The sequence below is a fragment of the Crassostrea angulata genome, unplaced genomic scaffold (assembly GCF_025612915.1).
Source record: "Crassostrea angulata isolate pt1a10 unplaced genomic scaffold, ASM2561291v2 HiC_scaffold_77, whole genome shotgun sequence".
NCBI lineage: Eukaryota > Metazoa > Mollusca > Bivalvia > Ostreida > Ostreidae > Magallana > Magallana angulata.
Window position 1 is genome coordinate 98,620 of NW_026441632.1, and position 24,262 is coordinate 122,881.

General features: G+C 33.5%; 1 protein-coding gene and 1 long non-coding RNA gene across 4 annotated transcripts in view; both read right to left on the reverse strand.

Annotated features, from left to right (window-relative positions):
• Positions 1-14,670, reverse strand: part of LOC128168997 (uncharacterized) — a 38,652-nt gene extending 23,982 nt beyond the window's left edge. For both annotated transcript variants that reach the window (XM_052835168.1, XM_052835167.1), the window contains exons 1-3: positions 14,593-14,670; positions 11,344-11,572; positions 8,949-9,068 (exon numbers count right to left, since the gene is read on the reverse strand). In XM_052835168.1, the coding sequence (XP_052691128.1) occupies positions 8,949-9,068; positions 11,344-11,572; positions 14,593-14,664 (421 nt within the window). In that variant the 5' untranslated portion in view covers positions 14,665-14,670. The remainder of the gene's footprint in view (positions 1-8,948; positions 9,069-11,343; positions 11,573-14,592) is intronic.
• Positions 14,671-15,111: 441 nt separating this feature from the next.
• LOC128168999 (uncharacterized) lies at positions 15,112-22,626 on the reverse strand. Of its 2 annotated transcripts, XR_008241484.1 has the most exons (7): positions 22,588-22,626; positions 20,617-20,676; positions 16,812-16,888; positions 16,508-16,612; positions 15,840-15,920; positions 15,672-15,741; positions 15,112-15,503 (listed from the first exon to the last, which is right to left on the reverse strand). It is a non-coding gene; the product is annotated as an uncharacterized LOC128168999 (long non-coding RNA). The 2 variants fall into 2 exon arrangements; XR_008241485.1 differs by lacking the exon at positions 15,840-15,920 and having other exon boundaries at positions 15,113-15,503.
• Positions 22,627-24,262: the final 1,636 nt, after the last annotated feature.

Below are 24,262 nucleotides of genomic sequence, written 5' to 3' on the forward strand. Positions count from 1 at the left end.
TAATACAATATCATAAAATATAATACAATATAGTATTATATTACAATATCATATTACATAATACATCATAACATTGAAACATGATATTATATTGTAAAATATAGTATGATATTGTATTGAGTGACACTGAAACATATTTGATACATTATATGATATTATATCATATAATACAATATAATTTGATTCCAACATTGTATCTTATCAAATAATACAATATTATGTGATAAAGTAAAATATTATAAAATACATTATTATATTATACATATAGTATCATATGACACAATAATATATATTACAATATCATATAATACAATTTCATGTGATATGATAATATATTATATAAATCAATATAATATCATACAATATCATATGATACAATATTATATAATATTACAATATCATATAATACAATTTCATGTGATGTAATTCTATATTACTGAAACCAATATCATATACAATATTGTATGATACAATATTATAGAATATACAATATTGTATCATAGGATACAATATAATATTTTGCAATATCTTATGTAATTGTACCATGTGATAAAATAATATATTAAAAATACAATATAATATTATACAATATTGTATCATAATATACAATACTATACATAACAATATCATGATACAATATCATATCATAAAATATCAAAAAAATTGATACAATATCATATCATATCGTATAACTTTTTATAATATTACATATGATATCATATTATATCATATCAAACAATATTGTTTCATATCATACAATATCATAGGAATCATGTTATATTATTTATCAACAAACACATTTATCTATCAAGCTGGTTTGAGTGAGGTAGGAGATTTCTTTAGCATCCTTGATAATGGAGATCAGGCTCTGCATCTGAAGCAACCTCTGCGTTTAATTTATAATAAAGTTAAATCAACTATGCAAGCTTTCATCTATAAAACATGTGACCTGTTCCAAAAAACTAAACCTTATCCAGCATCCGAAACCTATGGCTGAGATTCAGCATTCAAGCCTATCAGGTGCATTGGTATCATAAGACGCATCATCCATGCAAGTTTGGTGAAGTTTGGACCAGTAATAACTAAGATATCATCATCAGAGGGCACTAGCAATTAAAACCTTTACTTCCTCCAGCATCCGTAACTTATAGCTCAGATTCAGCATCCATGCCTGTCAGGTGCATCTGTATCATAAGACACACCATACATTCAAGTTTGGTGAAGTTAGGACCTGTAATAACTAAGAACTATTTTTTAGCATCCTTGATAAAGGAGATCAAGCTCTGCATCTGAAGTTACCTCTGCGATTCATTCATATTACAGTTAAATCAACTATGCAAGTTTGAAATAGTACTATCATCTATTAAACTTGTGACCTGTTCCAAAAAACTTAACTTTATCCAGCATCCGAAACCTATGGCTCACACTCAGCATTCAAGCCTGTCAGGTGCATCAGTATCATAAGACACACCATCCATGGAAGTCTGGTGAAGTAAGGACAAGTAATAACTAAGATATCATCATCAGAGGGCACCTGTTTCAAAAACTTTATTTAACCAGCTTTTAAAACCTTAACCTCCTCCAGCATCCGAAACCTATTGCTCAGATTCAGCATTCAAGCTTGTCAGGTGCATCAGTATCATAAGACGCACCATCCATACAAGTTTGGTGAAGTTAGGACCAGTAGTAACTAAGATATAATCATCAGAGGGCAACTGCAACAAAAACTTTAACCAGCTCTAAAAACCTTAACCTCTTCCAGCATCCGAAACCTATTGCTCATATTCAGCATTCAAGCTTGTCAGGTGCATTAATATCATAAGACGCATCATTCATACAAGTTTGGTGAAGTTAGGACCAGTAGTAACTTAGATATTGCTATCAATGGGCACCTGCAACAAAAACTTTAACCTGCTCCAAAAACCTTAACCTCCTCCAGCATCCGCAACCTATAGCTCAGATTCAGCACTCAAACCTGTCTGGTGCATCAGTATCATAAGACACACCACCCATGCAAGTTTGGTGAAGTACGGACCAGCAGTAACTAAGTTATTGCTATCAAAGGGCACCTGCAACAAAAACTTTAACCTGGTCCAACCACCTTAACCTCCTCCAGCATCTGAAATTTAGGACCCAGATTCAGCATCCAAGTCTTTCAAGTCCATAAGTAGGTCCAGATGCATCATCCATGCAAGTTTGGTGAAGACAGGACAAGTAATAGCTTAGATACAGGACCTGCAACAAAAACTTTAACCAGGTCCGGACGCCGACGCCGACGCCGACGCCACCGCCGACGCCGACGCCGAGGGTATAGCATAAGCTCTCCTTGACTTCGTCTCGGTGAGCTAAAAAGGGGGGGGGTGTTAAAGACAACACCTGGGGGTCATTAAATGTACTTTACACCATTTGATGCATATCATAATGACATTAGAAGATATTTCGTATTTTCCTGTTCCGTGGGGTCAGAACAGTCCCATAAGGTCATGACCTTCATTGTATTTGATGCATTATAATACATTAAGAAAGAAATATTCCTTCCTTTCTATTAAAACTCATATAACAAGAGGCCCATGGGCCACATCGCTCACCTGAACAGCAGTTCCTTGTGACATTCTATTTTGTAGCATATGCTTTTTCTATTTTAAACATTGAACTCCTTTCTGGGGCCCCAGTATTGGTACGAGATTCATAGTTGGCTTTAACGACATAAATAGTAACATATGAATGAAAATGTGTAGCAATGCGGTGGGACCGCATGAACACAGCCTGAAAAACTGAACGTAGAAGATTTCCACATCAAGAGGAATAACTCTCAGACTGTACAGAACAACATCATGAAAGATAACTCTTGGTTCAAGACTGTACAGAACAACATCAAGAAAGATAACTCTTGCTTCCACTACATTAGAGTTTACACAATTTGAGGATCCTTGCATAGTAATCTCACAAACTGGAGCATTATAGTTCTCAAGAAAAACTTTCTAAAAACATTTTCAATATATCTTTTTTAATGTTAAACTTTGAACCCCTCTTGGGGCCCCAGTATTAGTCCAGTGCCATAGCTTTATTTATTTGGAATCTACATTCTTTAAGGATGCTTGCATAGTAAGCATTATAGTTCCTAGAAAAAGATTTTTAAACATTTTCCCTCTATATTTCTATGCTAAACGTTGAACACCTCTTGGGGCCCAGTATTGGATCGAGGGTCATGGCTTTTATAATTTCAAATCTACACTATTTGAGAATGCCTACATAGTTATCTGACAAATTGAAGCATTGTAGTTTTCGAGAAGAAGATTTTAAAACATTTTCCATATATACTAGTCTTCTACATTTAATTTTTAATCCAGCTTGGGTCCCCAGTATTAGTCCAGGGGTCACTATTTTAAAACTATCAAACCTACAATATCCAAGGTTGTATGCATGCTAGTAATCTCACAAATTTAAATACTGTAATTCTTGAAAAGAAGATCTTTTAACATGTTACCTTTATATTACTATAATAAACTTTAACCCCCTCTTGGGGCCCCAGTATCGGTCCGGGGGTCACGATTTTACCAATTAAGAATCTACATAAGCCAGGGATGCATGCATAGTAATTCCACAAACTATAACATTGTAGTTCTTGAGAAGAACATTTTAAATCATTTTTCCTATGTAGTTCTATGTTAAACTTTGAACCCCGCCTGGGGCTCCAGTTTTGGTCCGAGGGTCATGATTTCTACAATTTAGAGTCTTTACTATACATATCAAATGCCGGAACGCCCACAAAGGCTTCGAGCTGACATTTTCTTTAAGATAGGTTTCATTAATTCAGACTGGTGTACCAATAGTCGTATATCATATAATATCATTATAAAAATATTTTGTGTAACTAAATTCGTACATATTATAGTATGTATTGTCAAGCAGACAACATACAAATACACATAAAACATGGGTTCATCAACAAGAGGTCAATAGCCCTCGCCGTGCACCGTGACACAACCGTCCTCGCCGAGGGAGCCCGCGGAGATCCGTGCAGGTGTCACTACAGCATTAAATTTTACTATATATTCTTACCAAAATTGCACAACTTTACATACAGATTAAAAATTCAAAACAAACTTCTGGAAAAAATCCTCTTGAAATCTTTTTAAACAACGCTTCTTTTACAAATTTCTAGCAAAATACACACGTGCATCCAGCAAGGCGTGAGACTTTGTTTACCTCCAAGTTACACATGTGCCTGAAAATGAAGCCCGGGCTTTTAACCCCCCCCCCTCCGGAAACAACACGCATCAAAAATTCAAATGACCTCGCATTATTACAAAACTGAAATAGTTAGACCTCTTACAAATTGTTTTTCATCTCATAAAAAATTCAGCTCCTGTCGCGTGCGGAAACGCCTCAAATTCAAAGAAAAATTCGGGAATTAGTTTGCCTCAGCCATGTTTTGACGTGAACCTTCAGTGAAATACTGTTATTTGACACCTGCACACGCTGTCTGAGTTAGTTCGTACGTACAATTAGTCCATAAATACCACAATATGCAACTATATTTTTATATGCAATTTTAACATCACCATGTGATTGTATACTCAGTATATTTCCTTATAAAATACGTAGTGATGCATTTGTAATACAATGAATCATAATCATGGTTCAAAAATCGAAGAAATTTCAAAGTTCATAAATAAATTATCTTCTTTCTGCTTTAAACACTCTTAAAACAAATTTTACGGGTTCATCATTTGTATACGACGGTAACACATAAACAGTGTTTCCCTAATTATAATAAAACATACTTGTTTTTAAATTTAATTCCCGTGTGAAACAAGATTATCTATGGTATGGTTGTTTACAAATAAATCCACACCACGTGCATTGATCTGCCTATCTATAATGCTCAACCAAACTAGCTGCAATCTTGCAACAAAATCAAGATAAAATTATCGCTTCCATTTATCTTGGAGACCGTGACCGATAACAAATAAATTTATATATTAATTTTTATTTTTATCGGGCACGGTATCCAAATAAAATGTAAATGAACTAAAATAATATTTAGTGAATGTTTACACCTTATCGTATTCATCCGTCATTTCTTGATAAAACAACCTTATATACTTATACAGTGAGTTGTCAATAATCAGGGAGACACAGTTGGGTTTTTTGTGCACAATTTAGTTGAATAAATGGAACAAAAGTCATGTAAACATTTTTCCTATGTTAAACTTTGAACCCCGCCTAGGGCCCCAATTTTGGTCCGGGGGTCACGATTTTTACAATTTAGAATCTTAACTATATATACAAGCTTTTGTGTTATCATTGGCATTTCTGGTGCAGTGGTTCTTGAGAAGAAGATGTTTTAAACATTTTCCTATGTATTTCTATGTTAAACTTTGAACCCCGCCTGGGGCCCCAGTTTTGACCCGAGAGTCACGATTTTTACAATTTAGAATCTTCACTATATATACAAGATTTTATGCTATTATTGGCATTTCTGGTGCAGTGGCTTTTTAGAAGAAGATTTTTTAAACATTTTCCTATGTATTTCTAAGTTAAACTTTGAATCCCGCCTGGGGCACCAGTTTTAATCCAAGGGTCACGATTTTTTACGATTTAGAATTTTCACTATATATACAAGCTTTTGTGTAAAAATTGGCATTTTTGGTGCAGTGGTTCTTGAGAAGAAGATTTTTAAAGACACGCACCCTATACTCACTGTTTCACAATTATCTCCCTTTTGAAAAGGGCTGTGCCCTTTGTTTTAACAATTTATAATCCCCTTTCTAAAAGGATGCTTTGCTTAAATTTGGTTAAATTTGGCTCAGTGGTTTTAGAGAAGAAGTCGAAAATGTGAAAAGTTTACAGACGAACGGACGGACGGACGGACGACGGCAACGGGTGATCAGAAAAGCTCAATTGAACCTTCGGTTCAGGTGAGCTAAAAATGATAAGTGTCTACACTAACTTACATGTAATACACAAATTTAATATGAAATTTGTATATGCAGGGTCAATATGGGGTCAACTCAATAGTGTAAGTCTGACAAATGAAAAAAATAACTTTTGCAATTAAAATGACAGAAATCTTACAAATGCGATAGGATAGATAACGATGATAAGCTTAGAAAGTGAAAATGAACTTAATTATGTATGCTGGCATCTCATTATATTGTGCTACTGCTCCTACATGTCATATGCTTACCTATATTGGTCTACATCATAATGATAATCCAATTAAAGCACAGTAATGAATTCCTTTAGCTGATCTTAAAGGGGCATGGTCACGATTTTGGTCAATTTTTATTTTTCTGTTTATATTATTTACAATGCTTTATGAATGCATTTCTAATGATCAAATGAAATTTGGGTGCCCGTAGATGAGTTTTAAGCAAGATACAGTGCTCACAATTCTTCGTCATGTAAACAAGGCTCATGCCCTGTTTTTGTTTACATAGGTTCAATATACCAGTAAAAATCTTGTTCAAGATGATTTGTCTATACTCTTTTTGATTTTAAGCATAAATAAACAGTTCCTATCGATTAACACATTCATTTTAGGTCTAAAACTGGAATTTTCAACATTCAAAATGTAAACAAATGTTTACATAGCGAGGAATTGTAAGCTCTGTAACTCGCTTATAACTCAACAAATGACACTCAAATGTTTGTTGCCTATTAAAAATGCCTTACTGATTCAGAAGCATTATAAACAATTAAATCGAAAAAATCCTTTTTTGCAAATGGAAAACACATACATGTATGTAAACACTTGAAACCATCTATCGAAGAGCTGGGTAAAACTTGTACCCGCTAATGAGACCTGCAGACCTGAGTTGTGTACGTAACTTCAGACAAAGATCACTGACAGTTATTTGTAACATGCATGTATTTTTATGACATATTCTTCAAAACCCCTTGCACTATTTTATTAGGTAAATAACAGCTTTAAGGTGGTGCAGGACACCTGCATATTGTGATGTATACTTCCTATTGAGATAAACAAAAAAGTATAAATATTATTATAATTAAATATTTACCAAAATAATGTTACCTAACATTGAAGCGTAGTGGGTTAGAGCGATTACATGTCTGTAAGAGCATTGGGGTCCAAGGTGTATTTTTGGTAATTTTACTATTCATATAATTGATATGAATGAATTTTTATTGGGGGGGGGAGGTCTGGCTCCCCCACTCCCACCCCTTCTCTCTCTATATCTGTGCACACAATGATGTACATGTAGGCACACAGAAGCAAATCTAAAACCGGCAACCGCCACGGGGAGGGGGCATAATTTAATTTTTAATTTTGTTTGTAATAATTTCATAGACCATTATACTTTCTATGACATGAAATGTTAAGATTTTTGATTAACTGAAAATTTACTGCAAACAGCTCAACCCCAAATTGCACATAAAGTGCAGCTAATGTGTATTATCATATGGGATGGGATCTCATCCTTCAGTTATGAAAATTATAATTTTTAAATGTAATATTTACCGGAGCTTCATTTTTAATTAAACTGGTACAAAACAGTGTTATTTAGGGGCAAACACTTGGTGCAAAGATTACTCAATGACAGAATCTAGTTGATCATGTTGATGGATCGATAATTTAGGTACTGTATATTTTATAAAACATGATTCCACAAAAAAGATGTCAATTTGTTTTGATACTTAATTTAGTACACTCCTAGCATACATTTTTATTGGCAAAATTTAGATAATTTTAGTTCTATTTCATCTTTAATTCTAGAAGCAACTTTGAAAACAATAAAGGTGGTATGAGACACTTTCATATTGTGGCATACTTCCTAATAAAATGATGTTATTTAAAAAAAAAAAATCTTTCCCAAAATTTAAATCTAGGAACATAGCGCAATTGGTTATAGCATTAATTTAGCTAGAAATATGTAAATCATGAGTTTGAATCCCCTTTCAAGCACTTAATATTTCTACCTTTCCAAAACTTTTTAAGAATTAATTTTTGGTCAGATATTGTAAAATTTAAAAGATTTTAAGCTGATAAAAGCATTTTATTAATAAATGTACTTTTATCCACATTAATATGTACAGGTGTTTCATATCACATTAATTTATTATAATGCCCTGCTTATCATACTAACTAGGGATTTAATTATTTAATGTATCTAAAGCACCAGTCAGTACATACTTAACAAAGCCGACTACAGTTCAAGTATGCACGCTTTTGCATAGCATTTCATTTGCATTATGACATCATCTTTTTGCTTGGTTGACACCATGGCATTATGTTTTCAACTGCAGATATTCAGCGAAAATTGTCGAAAATAGCTTGTTTGAGGCGTGAAATTGATATTTGGGCTCAGGTCAAAAACATGAAGAGGTTTAAGCAAGCCTAGCGCACTCTCATGTTTTCTTACTTCCCCTAAAAAAAGCTTATATAATAATAATACATATATATCAAGAAAATAAGCATGCATTTTTTAGTTATGACCCTTAACATTAAGTCGCAGACAAACTTTACATCGTGTTTAGATGAAAAAAAAAATTGTGCAAGTTTCACTTTTACTTTTAACTTCAGAGCCCTGAAGTTAAAAGTAAAAGTTGAACTAGCACAATTTTTTTCATATAAACACAATGTAAAGTTTGTGATATTGGGAATTTCTTGGTAAGTAAATTGAGAACTTTTTTTTTTGGGGGGGGGGGGGGGGGGAGGAGGGGGGTCCCATTATAGAACCCATTATTATTGGACATTTTTTATCAGACAAAGAGATTGACAGCCCTGCATTTCTGATAGCGGTACATGTACCGGTAATCATCTTATCAACAGCTAAGGGACTGAGAATTGTGGTCACTTGTTGTTCTACGCCGGGGCTCACCCTAATCTCAGTGAATGTTATGAGAATGAGTAAAACTAATTGCAATTGCTGATAATGTTGTTCTACCACATTGCAATAAAAATATTTATACAAACTTACACTTATACGCATCTGTTGATGGATATGAACTGGGACATGGATTTTGTGTAAACTTGAAACAATTTGTCCTGAAGTTCTGTTGAATAAGATTTCCACCAAAATTGTATTCTGCGCAGAAACCTAGAAATAATTGATATACATTACATAGATTATCATAAAGCACTATCTTAATTGCATGACATAACTTAATAAAAGTGTTCGTCTTTGAAATTTGACCAAGAAACTTTCTTCAAGGTTACCATGGTTACTGCACACCCTTAACCAGTAGTACTCTGTTGTTGAGGTACAAGGCAGAATGGCCCAATGGGAGAAAAAGTACTGAAGTACTGAAAGTCAACCTCTTTTGGGTATTGTAATTAATATGCATATTGTAAAATTAAATATTTAGCCTCTCTCTCTCTCTCTCCTCTCTCTCTCTCTCTCTCTCTCAATCAAAATCAGATGTAACAAAAATCAAACAGTTTATATACCCATGTGATGATCAATGTCTATATACATGAGTCTTGATTACTTTAAGAGCTGCAAGATTTAAGCTTTAATTGATCAACATTTAGCTCTAAAATTTTCATGTTGGATCACTCATAAAATTACTTTTAAAAAATTCATTCTTCTGAACTACAAAAACATAAAGCAGACTGTTTAATATATTGAAAGATTTATAAAATTCATTGATAAAAAAAACAAGTCACATGATAGCCCTTTCTTTGACATGTCAGAGACTCACATGTTTGCATTTTACCTCTTATCTGAATTCTAAACTTTATTCTAAGACTCTATCCATTGATTGTTACCCTGCTTTTGTTATTTGATATTTGAAAAACACTCATTCATGAAAAAGGAGGGGGGGGGGGGGGGGGTGTTTGCTCAAGAGTGGGAGTAATCTCGATTATCTATACCTTAGCTCTGTGAGGGACCAAAAATTGTAAACTGTTAATGATAAAAGACTGCAGGCATTAAATGGTCATCCTTTTATAATTATGAGTTTCATTTATAATGCACAGCCACACAATGCATACAGCTTATTTCTACAAGTATACGCTGCACAGGATATTTAAAGTAGATTTCCTAGAATAGAAAACATATTTAATTCAATAATATTACCAAGTGACAATTTACCATGCAGTTTTCCAGATAGAGTCAAAATTGTTAATGGACGACACACAGCAAATACCCTAAACATGCTAACAAAAGTAAAAATATGTTCAATATATGGCCATACTGTATAGCCGTTTTTTTTTTTTGTATTTTTTTGGTGATACACAAATTTGGCCGATTCGGGCCTAAAAGATGTACCATTAAATTTGACAGATATTTTGGTGAATTCATTTTCTTATATACTAGAGAAGTTAATGCACACAAAAACCCTTACTCACCATTACATGTATAAGGTGGTAACAGTTGATGTCCGATCCTAGCTTCCCACACTTCAATATCAGTTATAGTATTAATAGAAGTATAAAAAAAGAGCAAAAAAAAAAACAACTCAAGCTAACATCCCTGTCACTGAGGTTAATTACACAGTTGAACAGCGAAAAGTGATACAGTATATCCAGGGTTTTTTGCGTGTCACAAAGTTTGCCAAAATGGGGAAAATATGTAACAATTCTTGGTTGTGTCAATCATTTTTTTGCAATTTGAAATGTTTCTTATGGATAATAATACGGGCTACAATTTCTGCTTATTCAATATTTTGCGATGTACATTTAAAGTGATTGCAATTAGAGCATCACAAAAATTACCAGAGTAAATGTATATCTGTATCTGTAACACAGTGTGCATGTAACAATTGTTTCTTTTTTATCAAGCTCACTAACTTTGAAAAAAAAATATCAAAAAAATAATCAACAAAATCTACTGTATTATAGAAGTACTTAAATCTGGTGATTTTAATTTGGTGAATTTTCAAAAATAGCCATAATAGGCCAAAATTATATCCCCGCCAAAGTAACCAGCCACATGGTATTTATCACCCCTCCCCATAAAAAGCCTCAACTTCTGCCCCATGGTCTGTGCAGTGAATTTCTCATTCAAACATCAGGAAATTATGAACATAATAGCAATGTTAAAAATGTAAAATTGTTTGTGCATTTGATCAGGACTCAAGAGGGGTAACTTTTGATTATTGGTTAGGAATATTTTTCCAACCCACTAATTAGTTACTTTAGGTGGTAAATTTGGGTTACTTTATTGATCATGAATATAAAATCTTGTCTTGCCCATAATGATATTCTTTTTTTAATTCATGAAGTTGTCCACACTACTTCATATTTTTTTAAGTAATCATACAAAAGGATTTTTGTAAAACTGTTTAGGATCTTTCTTTAATCAAAATATCTCATTTAAAAAGATTGGCTAGATTATAGCATCATACATAAATCAACAAATTGAATCCTACCTGAAACGATAAACCTCTTATAGGCGCAGACTTCTAGGGTCTGATTGATAAATGCATTGATAACACAATGGTACTCAAGTCTATCAGGTTCATCACATTGATTGGCATAAGCTTCACAGTTCTTCCTTGCTGCAGCCTCCATCCATTTCTCCAAACTGTCTGGACAATCCTCAACAATATCCACAGTCTCTTTTGATACTTGACAGGAATCAGTGATAGCTCTTGATACCTGAAAGATATATATATAATACAACAGGCTGAAAGAACATGAGAATTATTAAAACCCTTTAAGAGAATTCTTTAAGGTTCCCTTTAAATTCTTACTAGATACAAATTCTCTTCTTACAGTTGTAAGAAAAGAATAAAAAGTTGATAATTATTTATACATTTAGAGCTTAGGTGCAGCCATGTCATCTCTTGTATATTCTATCTGTTTTGAATTCACACATTGAGTATGAACTTTGGGTAAAATGACTTATGCTATTGATAGGGAACAAAAGACTGCTTGTATTGTGTATTGTATAAAGATTACACATTATCAGAAAAAAAATATATAACTACCTAAAGGAATAATTCATCAAAAAAATTGACAAAAAAAATTGGGGGGGGGGGGGGCAGTAGAGCTTAGTGGGGGTAAACAAAACAAAGACAGCCATAAACTGAAGCTCGATCAAGTTGTCTGGTAAATAAATTCAAAATATAACGCAGTGGGTAGGTATTTAATGTTCATGTTTATTGCTAAACTTGACCTGATGTGCCTTAGAAAGGGAGAAAAGGTCTTTTATTGTTAGGGTTTTTGTTTCCTTTTTAAATTTTTTGTAACTATTACAGTGTGTGTGTGTGTGGGGACGGGGGGGTCAACTTATCAGAAATTTCTTGTCAAGCAGAAAAAATATTTTAAAAAGTTTGTGGTTATATCTAACTTTTCAAAAAGAGTGGGGGGGGGGGGGGGGGCTGAGCCTTCCCTAGCTGGTAAGAAGCTTAAACTCATTGACAATGACTTACTGTAAGAACAAAATAAATGTCTCAGTATGAGTAATATGCATTTTTAATTAAACTATGATTTGTTTTATTTATCTAAATAAAAAAATGAATATCAGTATGGACATGATGACTAAAAACTACTTGTTTGAAATTCTAAGTGTTATTTGAAGTACATATACATATATATTTTAATAGGTATTCTATATTATGCATATCAGGTAAATCTCACAAATATAGTTACAGCACTAAAAACATTGAAAGAAAAAAAATAACACAATTAATGTAATAAAAATCAAAATCTTTTAATATTAAAAATAAAATGATTAACACTGACATATATCACTTAAGATCTCTGTGTCATCCTTTACTTTCTCATCATGATCTGAAAATTTAAACTTTCTAAACACTGGTAGGTAAAAAAAAAATTCTTCTTATGTATCAAGTTTCTGGCATGATTCCAATACAAATACATTTAATTTGCTCAAGTACCATACTCAATATATCTACTGCTATCATTTATCCAATGTCTAGGTATTATTTGTTACGGAATAATTATATATATATATATTCTCTCTGAATTTGCATTCTGTATTACAATCCACCCACAAAAGATATTCAAAAGGAAATCTTCATTTTATGACAGTGGAAGAGTAGGCACTTGTGAGAAGACTCAGCCTCAGAAGAGGAGTTCAGATTAAGCTCTAAAGGTTGTTAGGGGAGGTGCAGATGCCCCCCCCCCCCCCCTCCTACACACCCACCTCCCTGAATTTTTTTTTTACACTTATTAAATTCATGTTAAAGTAAAATAGTAAAATGACTAAAAATAGGCAATGGACATTTCCTGGGAAACAAAATGATCCATCTGACCCCACCTGGAAAAAAATTCTAAACCCATGCATCATGGATGTCCCTTTTATAAGTGCCTCTGAGTAGAGGACATTTGTGAGAAGTGTAGAATGAGTTGTATAAAACTCTAATTAAAGCTAGCTAGGTCGCAATTCATGTTTGTTTCCTGCATATAGCGGTATGACAGCTGTGCATTCCTTTATAGCTGACCAATGTCGTCTCTTGTTAAACTCATTAACACAATGGCTTTACTTCACATATTAAAAAAAAGTTTTGTGGTATTAAGGCCAATCCAATGATTATCCAATCATTTAGTTATTCTAATTTAGTCAAAGAGCTTATTCATAGCTTAACAGTTGTCTTATTAAAATAATAAGCTTATCAATGATCCAAACATGCTTGAATGGTTGTTTCAAAAATAATGTTGATTCAAATCGGCTTGTGCAATGTACTAACCTACTAAAATACAGTTAGCTGTCTACCAATTAACAGCTGTCATAATATGAATTTTATGTTAGTAATTCTGACAAGTCCCTCAAATCAAAAAATTTAAATGTCAAACTTGTTGATATCTTTATTCAATAAAATAATTGTTCTTATCTGTCAAAGTTAAACATGAGATCGAATATAAGTATTAAATGTATGGTGCCTTACTAGGATCACAAAACAAGGATTAGCTAAGCTAACAGCTAGTGCAAGTATATTTAACACATAAACTCTAAGTGTTTTAACATGTTTAACAAGGAAGTAAATTTTTTAAGTTGATTATACTGTGTTTAGAAAAAGGAACCAGATTCAAAGAATCAGAGTAATATATTATACTTAATTCTTTACAAAAGGGAAATTACATTTGATATGTTAATGAAATAATTAGATACATGTTCATATACATGTATATACACACATCTTACTCATTTTTATAACTTTTTGGTAGATTTTTATTTTCTTTTATCAGCTGGATTTCTTAATTTTTTGTCTATCTTTAATATCAATTCATTAAAACTGTCACAATTAATAATGACTTTATACTTATGTTAAAGAGAATAGGAATCGAAGGGTGTAATTTAATTAAGTAGCAAATCTTAATTATACAACGACCAACTTTTAAAATGACAGCTTTATTTTTATCTATAATTTCAGGACGCATCCAGCTATTACTTTAAACATGGATATTCTTTTATAAATACATGTAGTATTTTTTTTCTTTTATAATCATGATGATATTTGGTGATACATGTAGTTTTCACTGCTGCGTCTTTTTTTTTTTATTAAATTGTCAACAATTTCCAAAATTTGATATAAATTGTATCAAGCGCAGATCTATTGTTAATGTTCTCTGTTAAGAAGTTCAAGTACCCCGATTTTTAAACATTTAAAAAAAATGTGAGAGAAGGTTAACGGTAGTGACGGCAAGGATACCTTTAACGCTACACAACATCCAATTATTACAACCAACATCAGGTTTATGCGCATCTCTTTGTACGTCTCCATGTTGAATTACGTTGTTTCGGTTTCGATAAACTTATTCGCATACCCTTGTACCGTTCCGATAGAAAACAATCATAAAAACCCAAGACGTTGCGAATGGGGAATATAAGAACGGACGAGGAAAATCGGGAAAAAAATCTTTAAGAATAATAAACTCAATTTAGATAACATATACCAAATAAGATATATTAGAAGCACTAAATAATTTTTTTTTATCATTTAGGCCCTATATACTACTGAGTTCCCAAAACAGACTCAACGAAAGCTAGGTGCGTTTGAGATCAAAGCGTATGAGCTTAGCGGCGTACGTCGTTAGATTGTTAACCGTTAATTTAACACAACGACAGTCAAATTTGAATAATTAAACTTGCATATACAAACATATTTAATTGATATGCATAGTATAATGTTCAATGTTGATAAATTACATAAAAGATGTCTATATCCATTGGCGGCCGCCGCACTGTTCTGTACCGTAACCATGTAAACTGATTTCCTAAGATGTTAAACGCACCTAAGACATTCACTGCGGGTTTGATGGAATTCAGGACAACAGCCGAGAGAATAGAGATTTGAGTTTTATTCAAACTGAAATAAATAGTTAGTACAAGACAGAGGAATTTCCAGAAAAAAAAACCCTCACAACGTATGGTTACAGAAATCACAAATGAGCGACTTCCGGCACACCTCGGCCAGGTGCGATCCAATTTTTTTTAAGAGCACCGTCTATTCGTAACGGCAGTGTTTAGATCCGGTCTCGCTGACTCTCTTTCAAATTCCATGTAGCGACAGTTCAAGGCAGTAACTTGTTAACATTGGCCAAATAGCGACACGTCGAAAAACTATTAAAAAAAAGAAAGCTCGTATTACTCAAAAGCCCTAAAAATGCACAGTTGCGTGCAATGCTTGTATGTTAATAGTTAATTCTAACAAAAACACAGAACACACGTAATATCATCTCGATGATCTTTATAATGAATATACTGTTATAATTGTGTGCACAAACTTACACTGGTTTTAACTGGTCCCTTCATTCATCGAACCATGGTTAGAATGGGATCCAACTGCATATTCAACACTCTGTAATGAAAAATTGGACAACAGAATTGAGGCTACGGTACATATGTAAACCTTTCAAATATTTCATGAATACTGTACGATAAAAAATATCCACCAACCAAATGTAATTGTTCTGTTCGCTTATCTAGAGAATGGGGAAGGGAGATCTCGACACACCACCCAACCACACAATTACAATCCTAGAAAAAAAATTATTAACAAAACACAGTAAAATATTAGTGGGTCCCTGGAACTTTTGGCAAATATAATTATCCCTTGCCCGTACCCCGGGATTTTTTTTTATCCACGGGATGGTAATTGATTTAACATTTGAATTAATATACAATCTCTCAATATATTTCAAGAATGTTCCTTAATTATATGTATTTAATTTCTCAATTGCATTCTACTACGCATATCATCATGAATGAATAAGAGAAGTACATGTATATTTCATAATATCTTCTTTTTTTTTATTTTCCTTATTAAAAAGCCAAATATTATTGCTATTCATTATCTCTACAAATATAAAATGTCGCCATACATTGTACATGTATATGGCAAATGTTGAATTGCTGTCAAACAAGATCGAATTATTTTAGAGACAATTCAAAGAAATGTTACATGTAATCAAGACATCAGTGGTTCTTACCAAACGAGTAAAACCGATCAAACATCGCTTTATCTTCAATTTATATATTTACAATCGCATAATGCCTAAATTGGTTACTTATTCTATAACTCTATAGTTGTGTTATTTCTTTACATATTTTATAGTATCACATACCCATTTGGGGAAAAAAACTGAGTCAAAACGGACAGCACGATGTGGCTATATGTGCAACAGAGGGACAACCATGCATTTTCTTCTGATCAATCCAAAGTATGATGCCTGAAATACATGAACCAACAATGTATTATAAGGAAAAAAGAAAAGATACGACTGGAAAGTACACATACTGATATTTTATTAATAAAATTAAAGAAGAAAATTAATTTTCAACTAGTCTGCAAGCTTACACACGCATATATATATATATTTATGCCTAGTGCAATTAAACGTTTAACGTACATGTACGCAATTTTCATACCCGTTCCATGCGCAAGGATCACCATTTCCATACTTTGCGTCAGCTATTTCGGCAAATTGCATGCACAATGCGTGTTTCTGTAAGAATCATGTCAAATATATTAATTGAATTTCCACAAAATTCAAGTAAAAGGAAAGCACCTCCCTTGTCATGGCAGATTAAAGTCGCACATCTCTCACAGTAGTCGCGTTGAAAGAAAGTCAACACATCCGTAAGACAGAATTTAAATGTCCAAAGCTGTTTTTGTGAGAAATTAAAAGCACTGCACTGTATCTAATTCAATAGGTAGTTTCAACGTGGTCCTCTAGATCTCGGATTACAAGCAATGATAATACGAGAAAAAACTTGTATCTATGTGCTTTACATGTATATATACAGCTAGTGTCCCGAACGACAACCGAATAATTTATTACTAATACAAATATTACTTTTGACAGTTCACATTTTAATAAAAAGGAAGACGGACACATACATCAAGTTACAGAAAATATAAGTTTTCCCCAGGCATCTTAGACATGTCTGGTTAACGTGATCGATTGATAGGATTAAAAGTAAGGAAAAGTGCACGTAATCACGCGTGCATTATTTTATTACTGTGTTATCTAATCTAAAGGCATCTGTATCACAGGAACCTGACGTTATATATGTATCTCATGATAAAATATACCCTCTACCTGTGTACTTTTAGGTAGCTATATGGGGTTTAATTTTTGGTTATGAGAATAATATGTTTAGTCAGGTGCCTGTGATTTGTACAAAAACATGAATATTGTACATCTGCATTCTTTAGACGATGTCGATAACCGAAATAAATGGTACTATTTATGTGCATTATAAGTGTACATGTATTTGCATCGAAATAAACTTCTATATATTTGCTGCACGTAAATTTGTAGAAATGTGGGGGATTTTCGATTTAAAAAAAATAGATAGAGGACTGACCCCCCCCCCCAACATACTTTTTTGAAAATCGTCTTATATTGACATAGAAAAAAGTACATGTAACAGTTTTAACGATCTGCGCCCCCCCCCCCCCCCCCCGACCTCTTTTTAGAAAGAGTTTAAAATTATAGAGAAAATCCACTTCCACATCTAAAGATAACAGGGCTTCGTTTACCTTTTTTACATGTTGGAGTAGGTTTGCTCTCTTCCCATTTTTCAGAAAAAATATTAATGCTTCGTGCCTCGTATAAAACCACATACATTTTTTTCACTCTAATTTAAGATAGTTCCATGCGGTTTAAATTTCATGATAAATGTATGCTTTTGAAACAAAATATTCACTTGTCGCATACAAGTATATATATGATCACCAGATAAGAAAATTAATACTCTACCATTTTTTAAAGTTAGGCGAACGGATTTTGCACGTACAGATACTTGGTTGCCTAGATACACATGCATCTGACTTTCATGAGTTAAAAAAGAAATTATTTTGCTAAATGTTTATTGTTTGAATATACCTACTCTATTTTTCGGGGGTGGGGAAGGGGGGGGGGGGTAGATGTTTAGATTTAAGATAAATGTACACATATATAAGAGTTTTAAATACATGTCGATAAAATAATTATGTTGGCCTATAGATACATGTATACGTAGTTCATAGGTGCAATAACAGCAGCTGCTATAATTTCATTTTAAAAAAAATTATGGCATGTTAGTTTAGACATTAGTTCAAGTATTTCAGATTTGCAAAGTCTGTTCTCGAATTAACAGGTATTTTAGATAGAATATTATAATCTTCAGTTAAAACTTTGCGAGATTTAAAAGGTTTTGTTTCGCCCATTTAAACGCCGGGTAAACAATTAGGAAAGATTATATTTGTTCTTTATGTTGTACTCTATTTACTATCGCTGTAAAGAGAGAGAGAGAGAGAGAGAGAGAGAGAGAGAGAGAGAGAGAGAGAGAGAGAGAGAGAGAGAGAGAGAGAGAGAGAGAGGAGTGTTCCTTCAATACATAGGAAGGTTTTTCAACTACCTGGATTAAACGTTATGCTGTAGTTAAAAAAAAAATAAAACCTTAGTCACATGAAATCTAGAATACCTGTTCAGTGTGCCCTATATATTGTGGTGTACAGTTTGAGTAAATATTCTATGGAAACAGGCACGTAGCATCGTTTTTGAAAGTGGGGGGGCCAGACCCATCCAAAAAATCTTGACAAGCAAAAAAACAAAAACAAAAAAAGAAGGTAAATTTAAAGTTTCCAAAAATCTTCAAAATCCTAATCCGTGGGGGGGGGGGGGGGGGGGACTCAACTTTACTTCCCAAAAAAATTCTTCCTTACCAAAATTTTTTTTCCTCCAAATAATGAAATTCCTAATCCGTGGGGGGGGGGGGGGACTTCAATTTGACTACTCATTTCCTTATTTTCATATCAATTTTTTACTAACTTCCAAAAAAGTGGGGGGGGGGGGCCAACTCCATTATAATTCAATTTTTTATATGTAAATTTTAAAAAATTTGTTGCTGCGAGAAAAAGTGGGGGGGCCAGCCCCCCCCCTGGCCCCCCCTGATGCTACGTGCCTGGGAAAGATATATATTCCTATCTTAGGAAAGTGTGAACATTAACTCATTAATTATTGATTTTCTAGTTGCACCCTTAAATTGGATTTTCGTTGAGAGCGTGTTAACGAATGCAAGTACTGCATGTAAGTGTATTGACACTGAATTAATAAAGACATTGTAAATACACAACATTCTTTTTAAATTATATTGTGTAAATTGATTATTTAACCCCAAATACCCGTTTAAACAACCTTTGATGTTTAGAGGTACCCAGTGTTTGAATAGCTTTCATGCTCATTGAAACGTTTCCCTCGTGTCTATCCTTCAAGTGCACGTGTAGTCCAATACTGCAATTACACAGATCGATGTTTTAGTTGTTGTTGTTTGTTTTTTTTTGTCATCTTGTTTTGGATAATTTTGGGTTTTTTCCATTTGCCTGTTTGTTTGTTTGTTGTTGGTTTTTGTTTCACTCTTTGCTTGTTTGTAACTTTTTATTAATTTTTGGACGGGCTTTCCCATGAGAAACAGCTAATTAATGCATATATGCAAAATCGAACTCACATTCCCCTTTTTTCTGAGACAAGACTGCCGATAAATTGTATCTGTACGTGTGTATGCAGTGTTTACATATATCTACTGGGCAAGTGTCCAACAACATCTTTACTATGCTGATATGAAAAAAAACCGCACATCGCATCAATTTACAGATCTGAATTAACTCATTTTAAAACAGAAAAAAAAGTCAAATGAACTTTTCATGTATCTGAGTTATATTACTTGCCCATTGCAAGTAAAATTAATACATTGTCTTACTTGGGATCGTGCAGAGTGAAATCCTGATTAGGTGTAAGAAGTAAAAATTATTTAGATTCACAGCGCTCCCGGTAAACCAGTATCGTAAATCGGTGTCAATAAATGTAAACAATCGATAACGAACCAGAGTTTATCATATTAGTAGATAAAAGAGAATGGGAGTGATCTCACTCTCCTTCTCTCTCGTTCCTCACCGACAAAACTCATGTCCTACAGATACATTTATTGGACAGAGCTGTCATTTAATGCTACATCTATTAGCACAGACACCATCCGTGCCATACTTACATGCATATTGATGGCCCAAGGTGCATTATAAACAGTGTTTAGATTCAATACATATACAAATTCAGTAATATTATAACAACAAAGTATGAGAAGGGGACAACATTATTAACAATCATTATGATGGGTCTTTGGTATGTGGTGGTAGTATAGTTGTACCATCCTGTGACACAAGGCATACCATTTTATACATTTTTCTTACCTTGAGAAATGTGCCACCCGATCCTTGTCATCCATACCAGCCGCAAGTATAGTTACTCGTCTGATGTAAAAAAAGAAGTGAAATACGTTGGTAGTTAAACATGCAGACAGTAAAAAAAAAACCAATCAAAAACTGAATAACTGTAAATTAATGAACCCCTACTGAGTGATTCTTCAACGCAAATTCGATTAAACTAATATTTATCTATGTTATTTTGTATTTAAATCTCCTTGAATGCGTCTATTGAGCACTTACTTTAAACGGCTTCTTATATACCGGTATCTACCGAGAGTGCTAGTTTTAAGTTAAAAGAATAATTAAATAGGGTGTATGTAAAAGGAAAGTACGTACAGGTACACCACCAACTTCTGCTGTTTAGGGTTTAAACAGATACCAAAGTCCTAATTTAATCAATTTGAATTCGTATCCTCTCACGATTTTTGTAAGTGTTCTAAAAAGGACTGTACTGTCGGAAAGCGAAGAATGTATGATACTTAACCTTGTTTATTGTAGGTTTACACCGAACGATCAACAGTGTAGTAAAACGCAATTGCCGTAGAAGACATTCATAAAGGGTAAGTGTAACCACGGCAAACATTTGACGAAGCAGTCCTATTCTTAAACTTAAACGATCATGCGACAATCATCTACAATGTGACTACGCTTCTCTGAGTCTTAAACAGTAACATAACGATAAAGTGCGATCATTCAGTGTAGTATTACAAAAATTGGCACCATAAAGTTACATGGACGTCTATATTCGTGAATTGAGTTGCAAATCTGTGTCTCGAATTTGATCTAGACTCGTGTCTGTATCGATTGATTGAGAAACGATTAATTTATCTATATTTTGAGCACAGTGATTTCCCCATACCGTGGGCAATGCATAAAACACCCGAGTCAATAAGCTATTCGTGCAGAACGTGAATTTCTTTCAACATACTTATATTTTTAAAAAAAATCTCGAAAAAGTTTAAATAAAATTGACACACAGTCTCCAACACTGAACAGTATATGCATGTGGAATATATGAGGAAGTAAATTTAATGTAGATTGGTATTTTGGGATAAATTGCTTAGTTATCTTACCAACTTTAGGAAGTATAATGTTTCCAAAAACTTCCAAAAACTATATTTAAAAATTTAAAATGCACGTGTTGACAAATAAAGAGGAATGATTTTGTGTCGTATTAGGGCTTGTGCACGGAACAACCTTCACACTGTTTAGTGTTGATAAACTGTACCGAAATAAAATATGAACATATATCACTGAGGTAAATACAACTATGTACCCCTGCACACTGATAACCTCTCGTTGATAGCTACTGAGATGGCGGCGAGACACCAGTATGATTATGGTCCGTAAACATTACAGTCATTTTAATTTGCTATCAAATCACAGGATTGAATTTCGACAGGGAATCGAAAGTTTTACAAGACGCATTAATACTGTTAATGTAGGGATTCTAATAATAATCTTTTTTTTACTTACCGTAAGAAGTTAAACTGTCTCTGAAAACAGTGAAAAAAAAATCATTATTACATTGAAGCTGTACTTTTGACCGACTTTTCCTTACATTCAACGGTGCATAATTTCATCTCTAATTTCTTTTTACCATGATAATAAAAAGGATCTATATACTGTTCGCATATGCCTGGAATTCACATTATTGAGGGTAAAAAAAAAAGGCACGTTCAATGTTTATATAGTGGAAATAATTTTTTATTCACTTTTTTGTACACAATTTTTGGTACTGAACAAACTAGATTCGCCTATCAGTGCAACAACACATTTATTTATCCTTAGTTTTGAACGTTACCAATAATCAAAGTTAATTTAAACGATACAAAATCTAAACATTGTACGTCTACATTGAGGGAAAAAGAGGGAGGGAGGAAATAAAAAAAAGATATCGGTCAAGAAATACTACAACACATAAATGCAAGTTTAACACTCAGGTAAATAACCTACCGTATATAAGTAATCACGTCCTCGCAGTCGAGCCGTTTGACTCAAAATGATATTTAATGTGTCGCATATATTTAAATATCAAATAACAAAATCCCCATGCAGTGACTTTTTTATAATGGTGATCAGATAAGATTGTACCCATGTATATCCATTTACCCCACTTGTTCAGCAGAGTATAGACATAAATAAATGTCGGAAATTATCAGTTTATATGTCAAACAGGACAGATAATTATTTTTGCGAACAGTTCAATTAATAATCATATCGGGTGGGGTTTTTTTCAATGCTTTATTTCAGTAAAAAGCATTTTTTGAAGCCACAATTCATTGTATTAATGAACAGTAATGCTTAATATTTTTTATGTACATGCACCTCGCTTCTGGACGTATATCTTCTTTATAGGAATAAGGAATCAATCTTTTAGTATTACATGTATGATGTGATAAATTTGGTCGGGCATGATTAAATCCAATAAAGCGCGAAGGGCTGTTTGATAGATTTGACCACGCCCCGATTGAAATGATCACCTCATAATATTCAAAGAATGATTCCTTAAGTATTACTTAGATTTACTACACAATTATAGCAATTGCACAATCAAATATTTGAATATAAAAAGCAAACCCCACTTGCGCCCCGAGCATAGTCATTTGAATTTAATGGTTTTTATAGTACAAACTCGACTTCAAAAGTTGACAAGTACTCGATGTAGTAGAATCCTTTATAACTTATATATTGCTATATCTGTCTCTTTAGGACATTCTAGACATGTTCGAAAGGATTGATGTCTGCTGACTTCAAAGGCCATTCCATTTTTTTAAAAGTCTTTGCCTCAAGGTAACAGTTCTAGATGTTCGGTCTGCGTGGCCGAGCGTACTAATTCTTTAAAACAAAATATGAATCCATGGTCCCAGCAAATGGTCTCACATTTAAAGAATCTCATTTCTATATTTGATAACGGTCAGTGCTTCTTTTTTGATGTCGTTTAGCTCCGTTGACCCTTGAACAGAAATGATTCCCAACACCCACATAAATGTTCATTCTTCTGTCTACACACTTAACACCCTCTATCATTAAAATCATTAAAAAACACACAGAATTTTTTATAGGTCTCTAAGGAGTTCCGTGTCAAGCGACGGATTTACCGATTTGCATAATTTCTTGCAAACTCTAGTCACCTAACTTTGTGGTCTGCATTAAGTCTGCATTTAATTGGGCGTGTATCAGGCCGTTTTTCTTATAGGTTAGCTTCGAAAAGCCAGGTCCTGCAAGTTTGATTTGGAATATCAACACCGTGAGTTTTGTGAGTTAAATCGGGTTTGCTGTGCGTTAGTACTAGTTGCAGTCCTGCTAGGCGGTCGTACAGCGTGGTGTTCTACTTTGAGGTCTTTCCTGGGCTAATCCTGTTTCTTAAAACCTTCGCCACAACCGATCAATGACGCTTTGTGACCTGTTCATCAATCTACCAACTGCACTATGTGACATTCTAGTTTGTAGCATAGTTATCGGATTCCTGTACGTTTAGACGTTGTCTTTGAGGCATCACCTTTAATCATTTTGTGTATGAACACTGTTTGTTTGTCCTCATTTTTTGTAATCATGAGATTTTGACAATATTTCATAAAAAAACCCAACATATTTACCAGTTTTACTCTGCGTGGCAGTCTAGGGATAA